Consider the following 17,258-nt stretch of genomic DNA (forward strand, 5'->3'; position numbering starts at 1 on the left):
CCTGACCACGGCTCCGAAACAAGACAGAACTCGAAGACCGCAACTATACATGGCGGCCAATTAATTTCCCCTGCAGTCGGATAATTTGTCGGCGCCTCAGCCCTCACTGGTGGTTGTCTCAGATCATTCGCCTCCCCAGAATCACAGAAGGCTTTGCATCTTATCGATAGTCTCGCAAGGCCCCTGCCTTTTCAACTCTGCAATGAGTGGAGTCCCTGATTCAGTTCCGTATCAAGAATGGCTGGGCAGCCCAATGTTTTGACCGTCCCCTGCCTGGAAAAACAACAACAAAACACACCAACCATCATAAAAACCAGGTGTTCCCCTTCGTTATAGCTGATTACAAGCATCCATCAGATGAAAAAAGCCACCTCAAATGGAGAAACCCGCCACTGACCATACATCACCAGAGGCACCGAAGGAAACCCCCGATGCAGCGCCCAAGTCGCCCACAGCCCCTCCAAAGGGCTCGACGGTGGTGTCTCTTACCATTGCCCTCTGTCTAGGCATTTTTTGCATGTCCTTGGTAGGCAACTCGGTGATGAGTCCGCCACTTCGATGACTAGAGTGCTGATCCCTTTCTCCCAGGATGTCACCATCATTGCTACGGCCATCCCGCACATCGCCGACCAATTCAACTCTCTAGACGACGTAGGATGGTACGGGAGTTCATATCTGCTCACCAATTGCGCCACTACCCTGGCATTTGGCAAATTTTATACCTATTACTCGACGAAATGGGTGTATCTCTCGGCCCTCTGCCTGTTCGAGATCGGGTCCGCCGTCTGCGGAGCGACTCCCAACTCGCTCGGTCTCATCCTGGGTCGATGCCTGGCTGGTCTGGGTGCTGGGGGTCTCTTCTCCGGCAGTCTACTGATCATCGCCCAGGTGGTGCCTTTACATCGCCGTCCAGTGTTCACGGCTTTGCTGGGTAGCATGTTTGGAATTGCTAGCGTCATCGGTCCTCCGTGAGTAGATCCATGACTGATCTCCTTCACCGTCTTGAGTTGACAGCCACTGACCGGATATAGCCTTGGTGGCGCTTTCACGGATCACGTCTCGTGGCGATGGTGTTTCTACATTAACCTCCCCATCGGTGCCGTGACGGGTCTCTTTGTGTTCTTCCTCTTCCACGCCCCCGGACCAGTTCAGAGCCGACCGAGTTTCCGTCATCTGCTGGGAAAGCTTGATCCGATAGGGACGATCCTCTTCTTGCCTGCCATCGTCTGTCTGCTGCTGGCGCTACAGTGGGGAGGTAACCAGTACGCGTGGGATACTTGGCGCATCATCGTGCTCTTTGTGGTCGCGGGGGTGCTTCTGCTCGCCTTCGGAGGCTGTCAAGTCTGGCAGGGCGATGATGCCACCCTCCCGCCACGAGTCCTGCGCAATCGCAACATCTGGTCGTCGGCCTGGTTTGCCTTGACGCTGAATGGCGCCTACTTCGTGTTCACTTACTATGTAAGCTGTGTTCGACCCCTTCCGTCTTCCTCATCCCCTCCACTGACCTGCCGCCAGCTTCCCATCTGGTTCCAATCCATCAAATCCGCTTCGGCCACCAAATCCGGCGTCATGAGCCTCCCGAGTATCCTCGCCGTCGTGCTCGTTTCCATTCTCTCCGGAGTCACCGTCACGCTCTTCGGCTACTACAATCCCTTCATGGTCCTGGCGTCGACCATCCTCGCGGTGGGCGCAGGGCTCCTCAGCACCTTGCAGCCCAACTCGGGCCCAGGCCAGTGGATCAGCTACCAGATCCTCGAAGGCATCGGAGTCGGCCTCGGCCAGCAACTGCCCTTCGTGGTCGTGCAGAATGTGCTGCCGGACCGCGATGTCCCCACGGGGACCGCGGTGGTCACCTTTGCCCAGACCCTGGGAGGGGCGATCTTCATCTCCGTGGCCCAGAGCGTCTTCACGAACCAGTTCACGCGCGTCATGCATGTTGAGGATCCCTCCGTCAACGTGACCGAGATTCTGGCCGCGGGGACGACCACGCTGCGCCAAAAGCTGCGGGGGGATCAGCTGGAGACCGTCCTGCGGTCCTACAACTCCGCCGTAACCCAGGCATTCTACGTCGGGGTTGCGCTGGCGGCGCTTTCGGTGTTTGGAACAGTTGCCTTGGAATGGAGGTCGGTCAAGGAGACGGAGAAACCCGCGCCTGGCGAGGGCGATGCTCGCTAGCGAATTTGTCGTGTTTTGCCGCAAGGGAATAAGTCGCCTCTCAGAATAGCCGGAAATTTGGGGATGCGCTGGCCCGTGATAGGCAGGTAAATAGTCTGTATGCATGCATTATCCCTCGCGGACGCAGTGGCCCATGGTCCGTCATCATTCACAGATCCTTGAAATTTATTTTCCAAGACACCCTGCCGATCCTCACGTCTAGGCAACAGTGCCCGTGCAGAAGAATGCCCCTTGCATGCCTCAATCTCACAACGCATGAATGCCCAGTGAGGTAAGGCGAGCGATTACCTCATGTGCCCAGCTCCTGTCTCTTGGCTCAGTCTTCTGTTGGTCGAACGTACCACGGCAAAATAAATCGCCAACTTTCGAACCGAGCCAGGTTGGCCGAACATACTCCTGATCACATCCATCGCCATGACGATTTCCGCGACTTCCACTACCGCTGCCACCTCCAAGCCCCTAGAGGGAGCCGGACCGGGGTCCACGGAGAAGGCCGGTCCTCCCTCGACCCCGTACCAGACTCTCAGCAAGTCGACCCCCTTCGCCAACCTGGACCAGCACCGGTACTGGCACGCGGTGGCCCCCATGCTGGGAGAGATGCTCCGGCGGGGCGACTACAGCGTGCACCAGCAATACGGCTACCTGAACCTGTTTGCGCAGGTGATTGTGCCCAAGCTGGGGCCCTTCCCGGGGCAGCCAGACACCTACAAGTGCCTGCTGGGGGGCACGGGGTCGGTGGAACTCAGCCAGAACGTCCAGCGCCGGGGGCTCACGACGCGGGTGGCCTTCGAGCCGACCAGCTACATCGCCAGCACGGGGACGGACCCATTCAACCGGCACGCGGTGCACGCGACGCTGGCCGAGCTGCGCACGCTGGGCGCCGCGCAGATCGACCTGGCGCTGCACCACCAGCTCCACAGCCAGCTGACGCTGTCGGACCGCGACGAGCAACGCATGACGCCCGCCCAGATCCGCGACACCGTGTGGCGCACACAGACCCTGCTCGCCCTGGACCTGAGCCCCGCGGACGACGCGATTACGGTGAAGGAGTACTTTTACCCGGGCCTCAAGGCCCAGATGACCGGGCGCAGCGTCGCCGACCTGTGCTTCGGCGCGATCCGCTCCGTCGACCCGGAGGGCCACTTCTCGGCCGCCACCCAGGCCATCGCCCGCCACATGCAGGCCCAGCCCCGGACGGACCTGTACTTCCTCTCGTGCGACCTCGTCGACCCGGCGGCCACCCGCTTCAAGCTCTACCTGATGGAGCTGGACATGCGGTGGGCCAAGGTGGAGGAGCACTGGACCATGGGCGGGGTGCTGTCCGCGGGCGATGCGGACGTCGCCCAGGGGCTGGTGATGCTGCGCGAGCTGTGGCGCGACTTTGGGATCGTCGAGGGCCTGCGCGACGAGCCCGAGCGGCCCTCGCTCCCGGGGGATCCCGACACCATCGTGCCGTTTATTCTGAACTACGAGATGCACCCCGACCGGCCTCTGCCGGTGCCCAAGTTCTATTTCCCGTTGGTGGGAATTCCGGAGCTGAAGATCGCCGCCGTGCTCGAGGCGTTCTTCGAGCGGTGGGATATGCCGCAGCAGGCGGCGGTGTATCGCGAGAACCTGCAGGCTTACTAGTGAGTTGCATGCCTACCCGGGGAAAATTTGTGGATTGCTGCTAATCTCTGTCATACAGTCCGACCAAAGATCTGGCGACGGCGACCGATCATCAGGCGTGGATGTCGTTCTCGTACTCGCAGAAGAAGGGGCCGTATTTGACTATGTACTACCACTAGTCGGATTGCATGTACTCTTGCTAGTTGGTAGAGTAGGTGGTAGTTATAAACGAGTGCAGTACAACCGGGTCCAACGCATTAGCCTCGAATTAAACAGACCACGAGAACATAGAACACTCTGAATAAATCCATTCTTCCTAACGTCATAAAGAACAATGTAGAACGCAGCTATATCCCAGTCCATAGTTCAGTTTAGCCTCTCGTCTCCATCCATCACAGCCCACCACCCCCAAGACATGCAACCTCAACCCCTTCACTTCCCCCCCTTCCCTAAACGCAGTTCTCCAACTCAGAAATCAATCTACGACCACACTCCTCTCTCATCCCGAAGGTAAATTACTCGCTCTTCTCCCCCCTCGCGAAAACCGCCGTCCACCGCTGCGGCACCAACCCCGACGCCCCGTACGTCTCCTCGAGATACCTCCCCAGCGCCGGCAGGATCTCCGCCTCGTGGGCCTCGCGCTGCGCCGCGGACCACCACTTACTGACGATGATGGGGATGACGGGCGCGGCGATCCTGTACAGATCGGCCGTGGAGGTGTGGAACGCCTGGGAGATGGTGGTGGTGTGGACGCGCACGAAGCCGGCCTGCTCGAGGCGGCCGCGCACGTATGCCTCGTCGTCCCAGCCCGGGTTCATGCAGGACATGAATTCCTTGGTCGTGGGGAAGGGGAGCTCGGGACTGGCCGAGATGGTGCGCACGGCGGCTTCGAGGACGGGGAGCCATTCCGCTGTGTTCTTGTTAGCACTGCTGCTGTGGGGAAGCGAGGGGGGGGGTAAGGATACCACTCCGAAGATTGACGAAGTCAGGAGTGAGAAGAAGGAAGAAGATTTAGAAACGAATTGTGGGGGGGGGGGGGGGGGGGGGGGGGGGGAATAGGGTAGTGCAGGGTGTACTTTTCTGCCAGGTGGAGAGGGTTAATGTGCCGCCTGGTTGGAGGATGCGGAGGGTATCTTTATGCAATATTAGCTGCTGTTGCGGGTGGGGGATGGACCATAAAGGGAGGGAGGGAGTGGGTTACCATTCAACGCGGCGTAGGTATCCGGGAATGAGGTCCAGGCTAGCCCACAGCATTAGGTCATCGTATCACTTCAACACCCAACCGCTCTCATTGTCAAGAGAGGACTCACCCAGGGCCGCAAACACATGCGTCAACTCCGCGGCCGGCAGCTCCGTGCTCTGCGCGTCCATCACCCGCGCGCTCGTGTTGGCTGACCACCCTTCCTCCACGATCTTGCGCTTGACGTGGCCCGTCAGCTCCGTCGAGATGTCGCCGCATATCAACTCCCAGCTGCCCGCACGCTGCTCCGCCAGCACCTCGTGCAGCTTCTCGGCCACGACCCCCGTCCCGCAGGCCAGGTCGAGCACCTTCAGCGGGCGCTGCGGCGAGTTCAGGATCCCCGACAGCGTGATCAGGTCCTGCGTGAAGTACCGCGTGATCTTCTCGGCGATCAGGTACGTCTCCAGGATGCCTTTGCCGGAGTAGAGCTCGGTGAAGGTGGTGGCGCGGGTCATCTTGGGTTTTGGTTGTGGTTGTGGGTGTGGTTGTGGGTGTGGTTGTGGGTGTGGTTGTGGGTGTGGTTGTGGTGGTGGTTGAGGTCGAGATTGTAATGGGAGGCAGGTTGCGGGGTGGTGCTTGCAAGATGATAGTTAAGAATCAGAGGGTGAGGACCGAGACATCAAACTGCTGACGGTGGGCTAGTTCGTCTATGTCATTTCGCCTTTGGCTTGTGTTCTTCAGCAGTGGCTCGCATTACGGGGACAAGAGAACACCCCTCTCCCCCTCTTTCCCCCCTTACCTTAACCTACTGCATGTGATGTCTCGCCTTCCAGATCGCCATAGCCAGTACCCATCCCCCTGCCTCGTGACATCAGAATGCAAGGAGCAACGCGGGAATGAAGAGAGGCTGCGGGTCTTTCATTTCATCCGCTAAGACGAAGCACAAGGGAACCCCGTTCTGTCGAGCGGAGTGTGATTGAGACACACCCTGACTCAGGTGAGGGAGCAGACGATCAGTCCACAGATCTGGGGCCCTTCGCACATCAGCTGAATATACCACCTCCTCGAGACAAGAAGCGGCAGTAGAATACAACACCCCATCATGGTGACCATCGCCTTCTCCCAGCTCCTGTACCCGAGCATCGGGCTGGCGAGTTTACTCTTCTTCCTGCGCGCCATCCTCGCTTTTTCCGGCGAGCCCAAGCCTGTCAATTGGCACGCGTGGGATCCCTTCCAGCGCAAAGCGAAGCAGGAGTTTTACTCCAATGCCCGGGGGCTGATTGCGAAAGGGCTCGAGAAGGTGAGTTGAGCCCATAGCGGACTTGCCACGGGGGGGTGTCAAGGTGAAATTGACATGATTCGGTATTTGCAGGGCCGCTCGGTGTTCCGGCTCGCGACCAACATGGGAACGTATCTAATCCTGTCCGACCGCTACGCCGAGGAAATCAGAAACGATGAGAGATTCAGCGCCTACGATGCCTTAGTGGATGTATGTAGGTCTCCCTCTTCTTTCCGGTACCCGATCAAGCATCGCATATTTGACCTGCCGTTTCCGAAAAACTAATTCTGATGGACTAGGTCATTTTGCTGGAGTTACCGGGCTTCGAAACGGCGTTCCAGGGCTCGCTACATAACCATGTCTCTCCAATTGCCATTCAGGCCTTGAATAAGGAGCTTGGTGAGTTTCGTACCTGGAAGAGGTTTCTAGCCCTAACTTACCGCCGAGACACCACGTCTGTTCAGTGCACTTGACGCGCCCCCTCTCCGAGGAAGCCAGTGAATGTCTGCGCACCCAATGGACCGAGATGTCCGGTAAGTCCGTCCCATAGATGGCCTTGAAGCTTTCCAGCAAAACAGCAAAGAACTAAGCCGTCGATAAACCGCAGACTGGCAGACCGTATCCATCCGCGAGACGGTACTGGCGCTGGTGGCGCAGATGACGACGCGAGCCCTGATCGGGCCGGAGCTCAGTCGCAACCCAGACTGGCTGGAAATCGCCATCAGTTTCACCACCAACCGCGCCATCGCCGTGGCCGCCATCCAAGCCTGGCCCCGCTTCCTCCAGCCGCTGGCCCACTGGTTCCTGGGTCCCTGTCAGACGGTACGCCGCCAGATCCAGCGCGCCCGGGCGATGTTGTTGCCCGTTCTGCGGGAGAAAGCCGGCCGCACCAACGACGACGACCCATCCGCATCGACAACCGCACACCGCGACTTTTCCACCCTGACGTTCATCGACCAGTTCGCCCGCGGCGCGCGCTACGACGCCACGCTGGCGCAGCTGCGCCTGATCGCCGTCTCCGTACTGACGACCGCCGATCTCGTGGAGAAGGTGGTGGCCCGCCTCGTGGGACACCCCGAGCTGATCCCGCCGCTGCGCGAGGAGGCGATCGCCGTCCTGACAGCCTCCCCGCAGGGCATTCACCGCAGCAGCCTGCTCAAACTCACGCTGATGGAGAGCGTGATGAAAGAAAGCCAGCGGCTCGAGCCCGCCACCCTCAGTACGTCTCCCCCTTCTCGGTCCCTCCCCCCTCCCCACTAACTAGAAACCAAGTATCAATGTTCCGCGTCGCCAAAGAAACCGTCACCCTCCAGGACGGCACCCCAATCCCCAAAGGCACGCACCTCGCCTTCGCCAACGACCTCCGCCTCGACGCCACCCTGTACCCGGAGCCCGAGGTGTTCGACGGCCACCGCTTCGAGCGCATGAGGGGCGATCCCCGCACCGCCGGACTGGCCCCGTTCACGAAGACGCGCATGAGTCACCTGGCCTTCGGGCACGGCAAGCACGCCTGTCCCGGGCGGTTCTTGTCCTGTGACGAGGCCAAGTTGATCCTGTGTCATATGTTGTTGAAGTATGAGATTCGCGCGCTGAAGGGGGGCGTGGGGGGTGTGGTTGTGAGTGGGATGTTTGTGCAGCGGGAGCCCGGGGCGAGGATGGTCGTGAGAGCTCGGGAATTGGAGGTCGGACTGGCGGAGACTTTGCAATGATTTTGTCTACTAACTCACATCATAAGGTATTATATGGAGGTTACGGAAGTGTGTATAGGTTGTGGTGATATATCGTAGGAGTATTGGAGGCCTGGCTACGAATATCAGGCTTCGTTATCGTAGCTCCTGTCATTTGAGAGTCTGGTAGAGGAAAGAAAAGAGAACTGTCTGATTCAGATGATGGTTCTAATGATCAAGCTATATAGCTATGTATTTATACAGGTTGTTTTCTGGATGTACGGTGTTGCAATTATACATGCTCTTGTAATTAGCTTTTGGGCAATGGGTTCTAGAAAGAAATTGCTTGTGGTGACGAACACGGTCTTTGACCCAACCTGGGGCTTTACTAAGCTACCTGCTACCACCTATACTAGTTGATTCTACTCCCCAGCCTTCGCCTTGTAGTCATGCGCAATCTGATATTGCCCGTCTTCGGGGACATTGCGGGGCCGGTAGGGGCTCCCATCCTGAATCGCTCGCACGACGGCCGGAAACTCCTCGTAGACATCGCAGTGGACGTCATATCCGAAGATCCACTGCGGGCGGGGGAACTTGATGATGGCCGGGTCCTTCTCGATGGCCTCCCAGTCGGGATCGCGCATCTGCCCGTAGATGGCATTTCCACTCTCCTGGAGCATCTTTGTCCGCTGGAATCGCAGGGCGTGGACGGCCTGCAGCCCCAGGGGCACCCGCGCCTTGCCTGCCAGCTCCAGACAGATGGCCAGCGTCGCCGCATCCTCGATCGACTGCCCGCCCCCCTGGCCCACGATGGGGGACATGGCGTGGGCGGCGTCGCCGAGGATCATGATGCGGCCGCCGGTCGAGATCCACCGCGGCAGCGGATCCCGCGCAATGATCTTATAGTCCGCGATCGTCTCGCGCGGGGTATGTCGCAGGACGGCGGCGATCTTGGGGTAGACCGGCCAGTCCTGCATGAGGGCCAGCGCATCTTCCACACGGGCGCTGCTGGTTCTCTCCCAACTCTCGGCCGCTTGCGCTTGTTCGTTCTGCGATTCTGCCGATCAGCGCATGCATCATTCCCTCTAACGGAGAAAGGGTATACTGACCCGATGCCACACCTGCCAGACGACATTCTTACCGCGTTTCCCCGTCGCCAGGGTCAGCCCCAGGCCGCCGTCGGTGATATACCTCCGCACGCGATCGCGCTCGCCCACCTCCTTCAGGATCCACGCCGCGTCCGGATCCCCGGCCACGAGTTCCGCGCTGAAGCAGGCCCGATACGCCGCCAGCCCGGAGTCCTGCGCCGGGGGCCGATACCCCAGCACAAAGTCCCGGGTGCGACTGTGCACACCATCGGCGCCGATGACACAGTCGGCGGCGAGGGTCAGGCCTCCGTTGACGGTCACGCCCGCGCGGTCACCGTCCTGGGCCTCCCAGTACTCGGTGACCGCCGCCCCGAACCGCAGGTCGATCCCCAGGGCGACAGCATGGCGATACAAACCCGTGACGAGCGTGGCGCGCTGGATGATCATGCCGTCGCCGACGCCGTAGCCGTCCATCGCATCCAGGGCATACAGCTTCCCGGCGGGATCGAGCACCTCCAGGGCGGCCACGTCGTCCGCCTCCGCGACGAGCCGTCGGTACACCGCGCCCTGCTCCCACGCCTGCATCACCTTGGTCGCATTGCTGCCCAGCGCGATGCTGTCCCCTGTATCCTCCGTCGAATCTTGTCAGCGGCTGAGTGAGTGGGGAGACCGCGGATTGGCATCCCTACCCAGAACCCGGACCTCGGGGCTCTTCTCCAGCCCGATCACTCTATGGCCCTTGTAGTGGCACTCGATGGCCGCCACCAGGCCCAAAATCCCCAGCCCCACGATTATCACGTCGATGCCGCTGGATCGCGGCTCGGCGACCCCGCCCGGGCCGACCCCGGTGCTGATTGTCATGTTGGACGAGTGAGTGAGTTAGTGAGTGGGTGGGTGAGTGGTTTCTGTGGCCTTGGGGATGGTGCTGGTGCCGTGGAATGAGTAAGTTTGGAGAAGGGGGAGATTCTTCCTCTCCTCGGATGATCGATAGTCAGCTGATCGACAGCGCTTCCTTGCATGGAGGGAGGGGAGAGGGGGGCGGCAAACGATGAGCGGTCTGGCCATGTCTTTCCTGGGTCGAACGCTGGATATGCAGTTTTCACGCTTTAGCTCTTCCTCTTCCCTCGCGTTTCGGGTGTAAACTAGCAGGTATCCGCATATGGTCTAATGCTTAGCGGGTTAGTTGGTTCAGCGCTGGTCATTGTGGTCTGGCCACAGGGGGCGGTAGTAAGTCTCCTATTCCAAGTCCAAGTTGGTCGGGTCTCACCGCCAGCAAGGACATCGTCACCGTGAGACAAAACTGGATGGGCTAATCAGCTACCGCGTGATTTGCGTTCTGCAGGAATGTCTTATGCTGAAGAATTTGATCGGTTTCGTTCGGCGGCTGAGCCCGCCGGGCCCCATACAACACACACATCCCTCGTGCACTATCATGCAAGGAGGGTGCAGCATAATGCGTCTGCAAGTCTGACGTCATAAATGAGGATGCCTAACATAGCCAAGACACGGGGAAAGGGGGGGGGGGGGAAGGGGACAGAAAATGGCGATGTCCAGTTTTTCCTGTGCAGAGAGGAATGTGCGGTGACTCTGTATGCCCAGTTTTTCTGGGCCGGAAAATGTGCATATGCAATATGCAGCATGCACACACTCCGGCCCACATGTAAACAGGGCAGCGGGCGGAATCTCCCTTGATTGGGGCGGCTATGCAAGGGTCTCTTTGGGGATTGATTGGTTTTTGGCACAGGATCAAGGGCGTTTAGGATTGGATGAGCTGCAGGCTTGGGCGTGGTGCTCTGCAATCGAAACTATGGATTATTCAGGGCTGCTGCATCAGGCTTTGAGGTAGCAGTTGTGCTGGCTACGCGCGTGACATGTTGGAACCCTAACATGGGTCATGTTGTACGGTACTCTGGGTATCGTAGAATCTAGTCCACGATCTATGACCCAAGCAATTTTGATCAACCTCATCAATGCTACAGATCCACGACCTTACTACTACGGAGGAGCTTGACTAGGTTTCTTTCGTTGCATCACCAAGGCATATTGAAAAATAATGAGAGCCGAGAGGGAGTTGGACAAGGTGACTGTAGACTTGTAGACGGAAAGATGCTCGCAAAGCATACTGCCGAGGAATAAGGATTATAACGATTTAGCACGACTCGCCCACTGCAGCAAGCAAAGTGCAAAGAAGACGGATGGAACATACTGAGCAGAAATACAGCAAGGTGAGTACAGGCAGCTCTATCACCATCACGAGAAAGGGAACTATTGTAGCAGTGTCAAGGCAGCAAGAAAATAGCCATTTCATGAATTGCATGCTTGACGTCTACACACTTTGACAGCCCACCTCGCCATCCCTCTTCTACTACTATCATCATTTAAGCCTGGCCTCGACGATACCCATAATGTCGCCCGGCTTCCTCCACACTTGCACCAGCACCAGCCCTGCACTGTCCAGAAGGCTTGCAAAGTTCTTCTCAGTCCGCTCGATGCCTCCGATGGCCATCAAGCTCAGATCCTGCCAGGCGTGAGTCATGGTAGCCCCCGTCTCCGGGATGATGATGTCGTGGATCAAGATCCGGGACTGGTCCCGGTCCATCGCAGCCGCGGTATTTTCGAGGATCGTCTTCGCTTCCGGCACATCCGGCCAGTCGTGGAAGACACGTCGAAAGTAATATATAGAGGCGCCTGACAGATCAATTGTAGATTAGCTATTACGACCACAACACGGGATAGCGCTCGAAAGGAAAATGAAAGAAAAGGCATACCCCGGATTGGCTGAGCTTGCTTCAAGAAGTCGTAGACCTGCGGTTCAATACCATCGGCTCGCAGCGCCTGGCTGTGTTCCTGGATGACAGGCTCAAGATCCTGCACGATGAACCGACGGCCTTTCAATGCCGGGACGATCTTCATGATCTGCCGCGTGGCGTTTCCATGGCTGCCGGCGATATCGACGATGGCCACACGGTCCTGGGCGGCACCGCGAAGCTGATCCTCCCATGGGTACAGGTCCATGGCCATTTGCTCCACGTCGGCGGCTTCGGCCTTGGTCACAGGCGCAACATGCTTCGGATTCTTGTAGAGGTACTCGAACATCGTCTCGCCCGGACAGTTGTGGGCCAGGGTGAACGGGTTGTTTCGGGTCGTGATAGCGTCTTTCCAGTCATGCTGGCAAAGGAAGTCGCAGATCTGCAAGACAGGCCCGAAGATGAAGTCCGACCTACGGGGAAAGGTCTCGTGTTCAGTAACCAGACAGCAACTAAAAAGGCCTCCTGCTCGACGACGCACATTACCGGGAAGCAGCCCGCGATGTCTGCGGTCAGATAGGCCTCGGAATACGGCGTGTGGGCATACTCCTCCTCGCCTGTCTCGCGGAAAGGACCCAATGGAGTCACGGCTCGCATCAGGCGTACTATATGCCCGTCAGCAATGATGTTGCGAGGTCTTGGAGGTTCGGGTCCGACATACTCAGGATGCTCTTGTCCATACCCGTCCGTGAAGCGATCTCGCTGGCCGTCATCGGAGCTCCGCCCTTGGGGATGGCGTGGAAGACCCCGGCCGCTAGAAGAGTTCGTAGCGCTCCCACTTTGACGATCTATTCGAGGCTCACTCATTGTCATTCAGATGCCATGCGAAACAGAGACGGTGCTCACTAACCTCCTCGAAAGAAGACAGCGCCGAGGGCACAGGGCCGCGGACGGTTTGGATCAGGCTGGAGGCCTTCCTCTGCAGGTCGAGCTTGGTCTCATCGCCGGCGGTATCGCCATTCAGGAAGCGCTGGGCTGCGACAACTATCGCGTCAACATCTTTTTGCACGGCCAGCCGCTGCGCGTCAGTCTTGTCGGTGATCGTCATGATAGTGCAGGATCCCCGTAACTCCGATTGTGTATCTGGTGTCAATAAGCCACAGCGAAGTTACAACATGTTGTAACTAGGAAATGAACTTGCTTGTTGATTTTGAATTTGACATCATGGTTGAGCTGGCTCGAAAACAGGGATACGGCCCGCGAGTCATGGTCCCAACCCCTAGCATTTGCTTGAAGTTCAAGCAACAAAGAGAATTTGCCACCTTCTCATCGGGATTTGAATCCATCAGTCTATCTTCATGATTGAGCCGAGTGCAAAACAGGGCTGAGCCCCGCGGGCTACCGTCCCATCTTCTGGCCTTGCTTTTACCGGTCAACCTACGGAGGAGTGAGACATGGAATACTCGTGGCTTGTCGTCAAATCTGCCCTATTGCGGTTGCTCGCGTTCACCACATACAACATTCCACCATGGGGGGGAGAAAGGACATGTCCAAGACCGACTCTGTATACGACTAGCCTGGAAGCCACATAGGATCTCAGGTGATTTCGATTGCAACTAAACTGTAATTGTTCTTGGTAGATAGAGTAAGATGAACATGCAGGCTACCCAATCTTCCCTTCGAATTGTCAAGCCCCTTTTCCTCACACAGCCCAGCTCATTGTGCCCTCCGAGGGACGGACCGGAGTGCTCGGTGCACAACCACGCTGCTTGGTGCTTGGGGTCGTATGCCTGCATGCTACTGTGTATTTCGGCACTGTTTCTGCAGGCATACCTACCCAATATTCTCCGTTTCTTCACGGCTGACTCGCATACTCCAGCAGACTTGCAGAACCTGTTTCACTGTTGCTCGTGTGTTGCTCGCCCGGATAACCCTGCAGCTCCTTGCCTGGATGGAAATCATCTCGCTCGCAGGACCCTCCTCGGTTGCATGGCTCCTTGCTTGACAGAAGTCTTGCGCCATGCCTTGCCTGGAAGATTCATCTTCCTTGTCTAGATCCTCCGTGGCGCGGTCTCACGCGTTGATGGACTAATATGCAGTTGACTGTGATAGATAATGGTCACGTGGTCACACTGCGGCGTGCTGTGCTTCGCATGTCTTCACCACAAATCGATCCGGACCTCGTCCCTGAAGATTCCAGATGATCGCTTACCTGGACTGAAGAACAAGCGCTAGTACGGTGTGAAGCGGATACACAGCTTGTTACTGTACCTTGATCATATGACACATTTTGACCATACACGAGGGCTAATCTGATGATAACATATTATGTCTATGAAATGGTGGCAGCGTCAATGCAGAAGAATTGTACGTAGCTTATCCAGGCTATCGGATCCATCCATCTCAGATCGTCTATTCACATAGTGCTCCCAGGAATTATGATCCAGTCTGGTATCTGGGCCAATGCGGGGATATGTAGATATAGTAGGAGTGCTAGGTAGGTCGGAGAGTGATCCTCCTTTAGAGAAGGCGGTGAAGGCTCGCGACCTTCTCGATCTCTCTCTCTCTCCATCGTCATGTCGCTGTACACACGCCAGCAATTTAAGCGAATCTCATCATTTCTCTCATCATTTCATTTGTGACCCTACTTCGGAGATATGAGAAGATACACACCCCAGCACCTCCTTTTTAGTCAATCCCAAAATCACCATGCTAGACTGAGTTGAGAATAGGAGCTTTCATTCCGAACGAAGCCCAGGACAACCCCCCCCCCACCCCCGACTGAGATGGAATGAAATAGTCATGACTGTGGTCCTCAACTCGATGACACAGACACATTCTCGAAAGAGATTACAGAGCCTCCAAGATGATCGCTTGCTCAGCAACCTTGAACCATGCATCCCCACGTTTCTGAGCCTCTCGGCCGTCCGTGTCCGCGGCGGACTTCTCCGGCGACCGGAGACGATAATGCTCGACCGTGTACGCCACCAACACCTTGAGGATCGTATCCGCCAACGCCTGGGCGATACACTGGCGCGGCCCGAAGCCAAAGCGCCAGAACCGGTAGCGGAAAGTCGCGCGGGATTCGGCCAGGAACCGTCGCGGCCGGAAGCTCGTCGGGTCCGGGCCCCAGGACTCATCGCGGATGTTCAGAGCATTCGTATCGACCACCATGTAGCTGCCCTGGGGGATGCGGTATCCCCCGACGTCGCGTGCTGTAGGAATCGACTGAGCGTACGTGTAATTCGTCACCGGCCGCAGTCGCGCCGACTCGTTGATGCAGCTCGCCAGCAGCGTGGAGTGGCTGGCGATGTACCGCTCCCACGCTCCTGCGGAGTCGTCCGACCGTACGTCCATGATCTCCCTGCGGAGTTGCTCCTGAATGGCGGAGTCGTCGGCCAGGAAGGCCGGGATCCAGGAGAAGCTGCCGATCGTGACGTCGATATTCGCGAAGAGCGCCTCGTCGAGAGTATGCATCAACTCCGTGGGCGTGAGCTGGCCGCGCTCGACCGCGGCATAGAGAGGTACGATTGCGCATGCGGCGCCCTGGCCGCTGGCTTGGGCGCGTTGGTATGCTTGCCGGTTGAATGCCGCCCACCGCTCGTGGAAGACACGCAACTTGGCCCGGATCGTCGGCGAGAAGAGTTTCGTGAAGGAGAAGAGCGACAGTCCGCCCTTAAAGGCATACTGGAAGACGTCGGTCCGCAGTTCGGTGATGGCGAGGAGTTCCTGCACCATGTCCGGAGGCAGCTCTCCGTACAGGAGATCACCGATCACCCAGAAAGGCAGAAGCTTGAGATCCTCGGCAGGCTTCAGACGCCACGACTCTCCGGCTTGATAGTCCCCGTCTAGCTCGTTGAATTGTCGAGCCACTCGTGACTGCACCAACGGAACGTAGGTGGTGGCCTTCTGAGTAAATGGAGGCGAGACCACCGCATGGACACGTTTCCAGTGCCCCTGGCTGATGAGGCCCACCCCGTCTCCAACCAGATCGCCCATCACCCAGCCCCCATTCAGGTTTGAGGCTTTCAGGTGATCTCCAGAGTCCCTGAAGACCGTTTTAATCTCCTCCGCCCGCGTTAGAATGCTGGCGAGGATTAGCACGGACCAATAGCTGCGGAACCGGACACGTACATCTCAGGCGTCAGGCCAACCCAGATGCGATAGACCGGTCCATACTTCTCCGCCCATCGACGAGAGACCCTTTCGTATTCGAGAAACTTGAGGCTCCCTCCACCGTCGGGAAATCGGTATGGACATGTCGGAATCGAGGTCCGGCCGTCTGCCGAATGGATTGGATACCACCATAACAAGAAACACTGTAAATTAGGACTGGATTCCACAAAGACACCGGTGGAACAACACTCACATTGATCACATAGGAGATGAATCGATTGGGCCAGGTGTTTGGCGTGAATGCGCGCCAGAACGCCAGTAAGACCGCGGCCAGACCAAACTGGATGGTCAGAGCAATTTGGCTGACCATCATGTGAATCTGCTTGCTGGATGATCCGGACACCGGTTACCCAGGGGGTCAAAAATCCAGAGACGAGGCGAGCCTGGACCACATAAGTTCAAATGACGTGCACTCAGCTCACTGACCGACTGGTTGATTGTGTGGCCGAGGAGAAATCCCTGACATCGATGCAATTTCCTCATCAGTGCTGAACATGTGGTGACGGCCATGTAAGGGTCGGGTCGCAAGTGGAGTTGTCTTGGTCTCGGATACGCCGATCTCCAGGCATGGACAGCGGTATGTAGGCATCCAGTGGGGGTTATTCTATATTCGGTCGCGCAAGGGTGATGTCTCTCAACCCCTGACTCGCCGGGCTGCCTCTTGGTCATTCTGCAAAAATGTCCAGGGCAGCGCAAGCAGGACTGGTAATGATATCATCACCTTCAAAGCAATACCACGATCGTGGTCACGGTTGAATACTATATTCTCCAAGGCAGAGGCCCTGCCGCTCCCCTCAATCTCTTGATCTGTCTATACACGATAGAGCGGGCTCACCATGAACTTGTGTCTTGATCGTCATGTTATATCTTTTCCTCTAGATGAGGAATTGCTAGCGAGGTGGAGCGCGAGTGGGACATCTACGCCACCAGCGCATCCGCTCAAGGCAGCATGGGCGCTGTTACTTTCCCGAGTCTCGGGGTTACCAAGAAGCAAATTCGGAGTCATCGAGACTCCGATGACTTCGGTCGTTGATCCAAAGATCAATCCCACGAGCTCGGAGCTACCGCATGTAGAGACCTGGGCGATATCCGAAAATGCCGACATTGCTCTGCGGGATGCAGCCGAGGAGAGCACCGAGTGTCTCGTCGAAGCCGAGGCCACCTCTGCGATCATCATCAGCTGGGACGGTGAAACAGCCCTTGTAAGTGGAGAATGAGACTGTCTTCATCGTGCCAGGCACTAATGGCCTCCGAGTTACCATCGACCTTTCAAACGGTTGTGCTTTTGAATTGCGGCCTGTCACCGGCTCAAATGTACATGAGTTTCTCGCGAGAGTT

General features: G+C 57.5%; 7 protein-coding genes across 7 annotated transcripts; 3 read left to right on the top strand and 4 right to left on the bottom strand.

The window, feature by feature from the left end:
- Window positions 1-275: 275 nt before the first annotated feature.
- Window positions 276-2,175, top strand: BO72DRAFT_524813 (MDR family MFS transporter; the record flags this gene model as incomplete). The annotated part of the gene is made up of 4 exons (XM_040949910.1): window positions 276-526; window positions 589-968; window positions 1,032-1,458; window positions 1,516-2,175. The coding sequence occupies exons 1-4, from the start codon at window positions 377-379 to the stop codon at window positions 2,173-2,175; spliced, it is 1,617 nt and encodes a 538-aa protein (XP_040804866.1). The 5' UTR covers window positions 276-376.
- Window positions 2,176-2,511: 336 nt separating this feature from the next.
- On the top strand, window positions 2,512-4,100 carry BO72DRAFT_444860 (aromatic prenyltransferase). Its single transcript, XM_040943918.1, has 2 exons — window positions 2,512-3,803; window positions 3,863-4,100. Exons 1-2 carry the CDS (start codon window positions 2,590-2,592, stop codon window positions 3,960-3,962), a joined length of 1,314 nt encoding a protein of 437 aa, XP_040804867.1. The 5' UTR covers window positions 2,512-2,589; the 3' UTR covers window positions 3,963-4,100.
- A 25-nt stretch (window positions 4,101-4,125) lies between these two features.
- On the bottom strand, window positions 4,126-5,639 carry BO72DRAFT_421904 (class I SAM-dependent methyltransferase). The gene is made up of 4 exons (XM_040942789.1): window positions 5,094-5,639; window positions 4,985-5,023; window positions 4,860-4,916; window positions 4,126-4,693 (listed from the first exon to the last, which is right to left on the bottom strand). Exons 1-4 carry the CDS (start codon window positions 5,476-5,478, stop codon window positions 4,299-4,301), a joined length of 876 nt encoding a protein of 291 aa, XP_040804868.1. The 5' UTR covers window positions 5,479-5,639; the 3' UTR covers window positions 4,126-4,298.
- Window positions 5,640-6,065: 426 nt separating this feature from the next.
- ftmG (cytochrome P450 monooxygenase ftmG) lies at window positions 6,066-7,951 on the top strand (the record flags this gene model as incomplete). The annotated part of the gene is made up of 6 exons (XM_040949715.1): window positions 6,066-6,263; window positions 6,336-6,452; window positions 6,542-6,641; window positions 6,707-6,775; window positions 6,850-7,461; window positions 7,515-7,951. 6 exons carry the CDS (start codon window positions 6,066-6,068, stop codon window positions 7,949-7,951), a joined length of 1,533 nt encoding a protein of 510 aa, XP_040804869.1.
- Window positions 7,952-8,264: 313 nt separating this feature from the next.
- On the bottom strand, window positions 8,265-9,934 carry BO72DRAFT_396984 (FAD-dependent oxidoreductase). The gene is made up of 3 exons (XM_040942052.1): window positions 9,687-9,934; window positions 9,019-9,620; window positions 8,265-8,958 (listed from the first exon to the last, which is right to left on the bottom strand). The coding sequence occupies exons 1-3, from the start codon at window positions 9,856-9,858 to the stop codon at window positions 8,332-8,334; spliced, it is 1,401 nt and encodes a 466-aa protein (XP_040804870.1). The 5' UTR covers window positions 9,859-9,934; the 3' UTR covers window positions 8,265-8,331.
- Window positions 9,935-11,371: 1,437 nt separating this feature from the next.
- On the bottom strand, window positions 11,372-12,852 carry BO72DRAFT_483490 (putative O-methyltransferase; the record flags this gene model as incomplete). The annotated part of the gene is made up of 5 exons (XM_040947806.1): window positions 11,372-11,685; window positions 11,766-12,217; window positions 12,286-12,409; window positions 12,466-12,592; window positions 12,655-12,852. 5 exons carry the CDS (start codon window positions 12,850-12,852, stop codon window positions 11,372-11,374), a joined length of 1,215 nt encoding a protein of 404 aa, XP_040804871.1.
- A 1,673-nt stretch (window positions 12,853-14,525) lies between these two features.
- BO72DRAFT_444863 (cytochrome P450) lies at window positions 14,526-16,262 on the bottom strand. The gene is made up of 3 exons (XM_040943919.1): window positions 16,114-16,262; window positions 15,879-16,063; window positions 14,526-15,831 (listed from the first exon to the last, which is right to left on the bottom strand). The coding sequence occupies exons 1-3, from the start codon at window positions 16,231-16,233 to the stop codon at window positions 14,595-14,597; spliced, it is 1,542 nt and encodes a 513-aa protein (XP_040804872.1). The 5' UTR covers window positions 16,234-16,262; the 3' UTR covers window positions 14,526-14,594.
- Between the last annotated feature and the right edge of the window lie 996 nt (window positions 16,263-17,258).

Source organism: Aspergillus fijiensis (assembly GCF_003184825.1).
Source record: "Aspergillus fijiensis CBS 313.89 unplaced genomic scaffold BO72scaffold_7, whole genome shotgun sequence".
NCBI classification, from domain to species: Eukaryota; Fungi; Ascomycota; class Eurotiomycetes; order Eurotiales; family Aspergillaceae; genus Aspergillus; species Aspergillus fijiensis.

Excerpts from the sequence above, each read along its gene's own strand:
- BO72DRAFT_396984 (XM_040942052.1), bottom strand. The coding sequence starts at position 9,858 with ATGACAATCAGCACCGGGGTCGGCCCGGGCGGGGTCGCCGAGCCGCGA. Across the intron at positions 9,621-9,686 it reads CCCCGAGGTCCGGGTTCTGG|GGGACAGCATCGCGCTGGGC; the intron begins GTAGGGATGCCA and ends CGGAGGATACAG. Across the intron at positions 8,959-9,018 it reads TCTGGCAGGTGTGGCATCGG|AACGAACAAGCGCAAGCGGC; the intron begins GTCAGTATACCC and ends GCAGAATCGCAG.
- BO72DRAFT_421904 (XM_040942789.1), bottom strand. The coding sequence starts at position 5,478 with ATGACCCGCGCCACCACCTTCACCGAGCTCTACTCCGGCAAAGGCATC. Across the intron at positions 4,917-4,984 it reads TACCTACGCCGCGTTGAATG|ATACCCTCCGCATCCTCCAA; the intron begins GTAACCCACTCC and ends TATTGCATAAAG. Across the intron at positions 4,694-4,859 it reads CCTCTCCACCTGGCAGAAAA|CGGAATGGCTCCCCGTCCTC; the intron begins GTACACCCTGCA and ends ACAAGAACACAG.
- BO72DRAFT_444863 (XM_040943919.1), bottom strand. The coding sequence starts at position 16,233 with ATGATGGTCAGCCAAATTGCTCTGACCATCCAGTTTGGTCTGGCCGCG. Across the intron at positions 16,064-16,113 it reads TCATCTCCTATGTGATCAAT|TGTTTCTTGTTATGGTGGTA; the intron begins GTGAGTGTTGTT and ends CCTAATTTACAG. Across the intron at positions 15,832-15,878 it reads GTTGGCCTGACGCCTGAGAT|CATTCTAACGCGGGCGGAGG; the intron begins GTACGTGTCCGG and ends AATCCTCGCCAG.
- BO72DRAFT_444860 (XM_040943918.1), top strand. The coding sequence starts at position 2,590 with ATGACGATTTCCGCGACTTCCACTACCGCTGCCACCTCCAAGCCCCTA. Across the intron at positions 3,804-3,862 it reads GAGAACCTGCAGGCTTACTA|TCCGACCAAAGATCTGGCGA; the intron begins GTGAGTTGCATG and ends TCTGTCATACAG.